This window comes from Nematolebias whitei, chromosome 9, assembly GCF_014905685.2.
Source record: "Nematolebias whitei isolate Nwh7 chromosome 9, NemWhi1, whole genome shotgun sequence".
NCBI classification, from domain to species: domain Eukaryota; kingdom Metazoa; phylum Chordata; class Actinopteri; order Cyprinodontiformes; family Rivulidae; genus Nematolebias; species Nematolebias whitei.
In genome coordinates, this window is record NC_056506.1 from 50,717,057 (window position 1) to 50,719,585 (window position 2,529).

The window sequence follows — 2,529 nt, forward strand, 5'->3', positions numbered from 1 at the left end:
CACCTGTCATCTGTCCTCATCTGTCCACCTGTCATCTGTCCACACCTTTCATCTGTCCACCTGTCATCTGTCCTCATCTGTCCACCTGTCATCTGTCCACACCTTTCATCTGTCCTCATCTGTCCACTCCTCTCATCTGTCCTCATCTGTCCACTCCTCTCATCTGTCCACACCTGTCAACTGTCCTCACCTGAAACGGGCTTCTGTCCCTCGTTGATTTCTATATTGACGTAGTTAAATGTTGTTTGTTGTTGTTTACACAAACTGGTGTAAGGTGTGATGTCAGAGCGTCCTCTGCGGGTGGGCGTGTCCTCGCTCCAGACTGGCGTTCAGGGACGTGAGTCCAGCGTCCTCGTCTCGTCGGTCCTGGAGGATCTCCGGGCTCAGTTGGACCTTCAGTCTTTCACTTGATGTTGTTATTGGAGAACGTTGTGGAGGTGCTGCTTGCTCCTGAAGAACCTGCAGCAGCTTCAGGTCTCCACACACAACTGATCAACGCTGAGGAACGTTCCACAACTTTTATCTAAAACTAAGAAAAGCTTTCACAACACACGGTTTGTTCTGTGGCAACAGCTCCGGTTCTGACTCGGAGCTAAAGAACAGCCGAAGACCTTTGACCTCAGCCTGAAAACAACCTGAGCAGCAGAACCGGGGCCTGAGACGACGACCTGCTGCTCCATATTGATAAATATTGATCAGTGTCACGTCGTGTAGAAGCTCCGCCCCGTCTTCATTTAAAGAGCGCTAAAACTCCGAGCCGCTCCTGTGTAGGTCAGGTAGCTGTGGCGGCCATCTTGAATCAGGTTGACCTTAAAGGGAAGGAGATGTCTGGGCGTCGTCAGCCCATCCAGCATCTAGCCGGATATTTTGCTAACAGAGCAACTTGCAGGCCGTCGCATGACGTCGTGTTGAATCAGATTCCTGTTGTATCGGGCCGATGTGAAGTTTCCCTCTGCTTCCAGTCTTGGAGATAAACACATCAGAACCTCCGTCTTCTCAGTGCCTCAGATCTGAACATTGTTCACGAGTTTGGTGATAAACGTTAGACGTCACTTCCTGTTTTGGCAGGAGCTCCAGAACAGATGAATGATTTCTGTTTAAATAATTAAAACTTGTTTGATGTTCTGCGTTTCAGCCTGATGTTGTCCAAGAAGTAAGAAGTTCCCTCCCTGCCCGGTTCTCATCGTTCCTCCAGGCTCTTCAGAAACAGAACTTCCTCGTCGGGTCAGAACCGCAGGATGGAACCGGACGTTTCCTGTTTGAAGGAGGACTTCCTCTGAAGGAACCCGGAGGTTCTCCTGGAACTTCCTCTTCAAACCAGGAAGTGGAACACCGGCCCGTTTCCTTTCTCGCTGTAAATCTAAAGACTGCTCCCTCCTGTTTTCACCCTCACCTACAGAAAATAAGGATTATTGATCAATTGATAGGTTTGAGTTTGATTCCAGCAAACAGGAAGTTTCTATAAAACCCAGCAGCTGCAGCCGGGCCGACTCTTCAGAACCTCACGTGCTGAGGCCTCGTTAGTTTTGTTCAACACTTCCTGTTTGTAGGTACCTGTTGACTCGAGCAGGTGTGTTCAGCACAGGTAATAAGAAGCAGAAAGTTTGTGAACCGGGTCGACTGGGCTGCATCTGAACGAGCAGGTTCTGTCTGAACGCTTCGTGATTGTTAACGTTAGATTCATAACTGAATGTTTCTGTTTAGCTCCTTCAACATGTTTCATAAATTCCTCTGAAAACACGACTGAGGCGTCCGTTTCCTTCAAGGAGTCTGAAAACCGACCAGAACCTGCACATTTTAACTCGAATAAGAACGAAAATATTTACCAGATTTTGTAAACGTCACAAACACGAGACCTTTGAACTTACTGGGCTTTTAAAACCTTTAAATATGATTTGGTAATAAAGTTACAGCAGGTGGTTTGGATTGTTTAACCTGTAAGATGTTAAAGTATTTGGTGTAAAATGTTAATCCTTGGTAATTTGTAACATTCCACGGAGTTCGGTCCGTTTCTGTGCGCTGGCCGTGGCAGCCATCTTGTTTCCGGTCTGATGCTAACAGTTTCCCTGTGCTAAGCTAAACGGAGGTCAAACCAAAGGCGTTCCGTTTTTTAACCTTTTTATCCGAGACTTACACAGACGGTCCAGTCCAAACCAGAGGTAAGTGGTTCGGATGACGTTTGACCCGTTCATGACCGTAAAAATCAAAAACGAACACCCTGCAGCGTTTCAGAGCCGACGCCATCTTGTTTTTACATCAGGCCGCATGTCGGTCAAAACCATAAAAGACCAAAACGATTAGTTCACATTTGTGGTTTTATTTAATCTGTTGAACGAGAGGATTTAATCTCTGAGGTGGAGGATTTAGTTTCAGCTCGGCGTGTTTTTAGACCTAAACGAAGTTTCCAGAATACCCGAGGAGAGCAACAGCTGTTCTTTGTCACGAGGCGGACTCGAGAGGGACCATCTGGACCCATGTATGCAAATGTCCTCTGGTGTCGAACAGAACCGGGACGTGGTCCAGAACCGA

General features: G+C 47.3%; 1 protein-coding gene across 1 annotated transcript in view; it reads left to right on the forward strand.

The window, feature by feature from the left end:
- LOC119415294 (prohibitin-2) overlaps positions 1–1,743 on the forward strand; it is a gene marked incomplete in the record, with an annotated part of 38,458 nt that extends 36,715 nt beyond the window's left edge. The window contains 1 exon segment of the mRNA XM_037682473.1: positions 1,136–1,743. Coding sequence (XP_037538401.1) covers positions 1,136–1,157 — 22 coding nt within the window.
- Between the last annotated feature and the right edge of the window lie 786 nt (positions 1,744–2,529).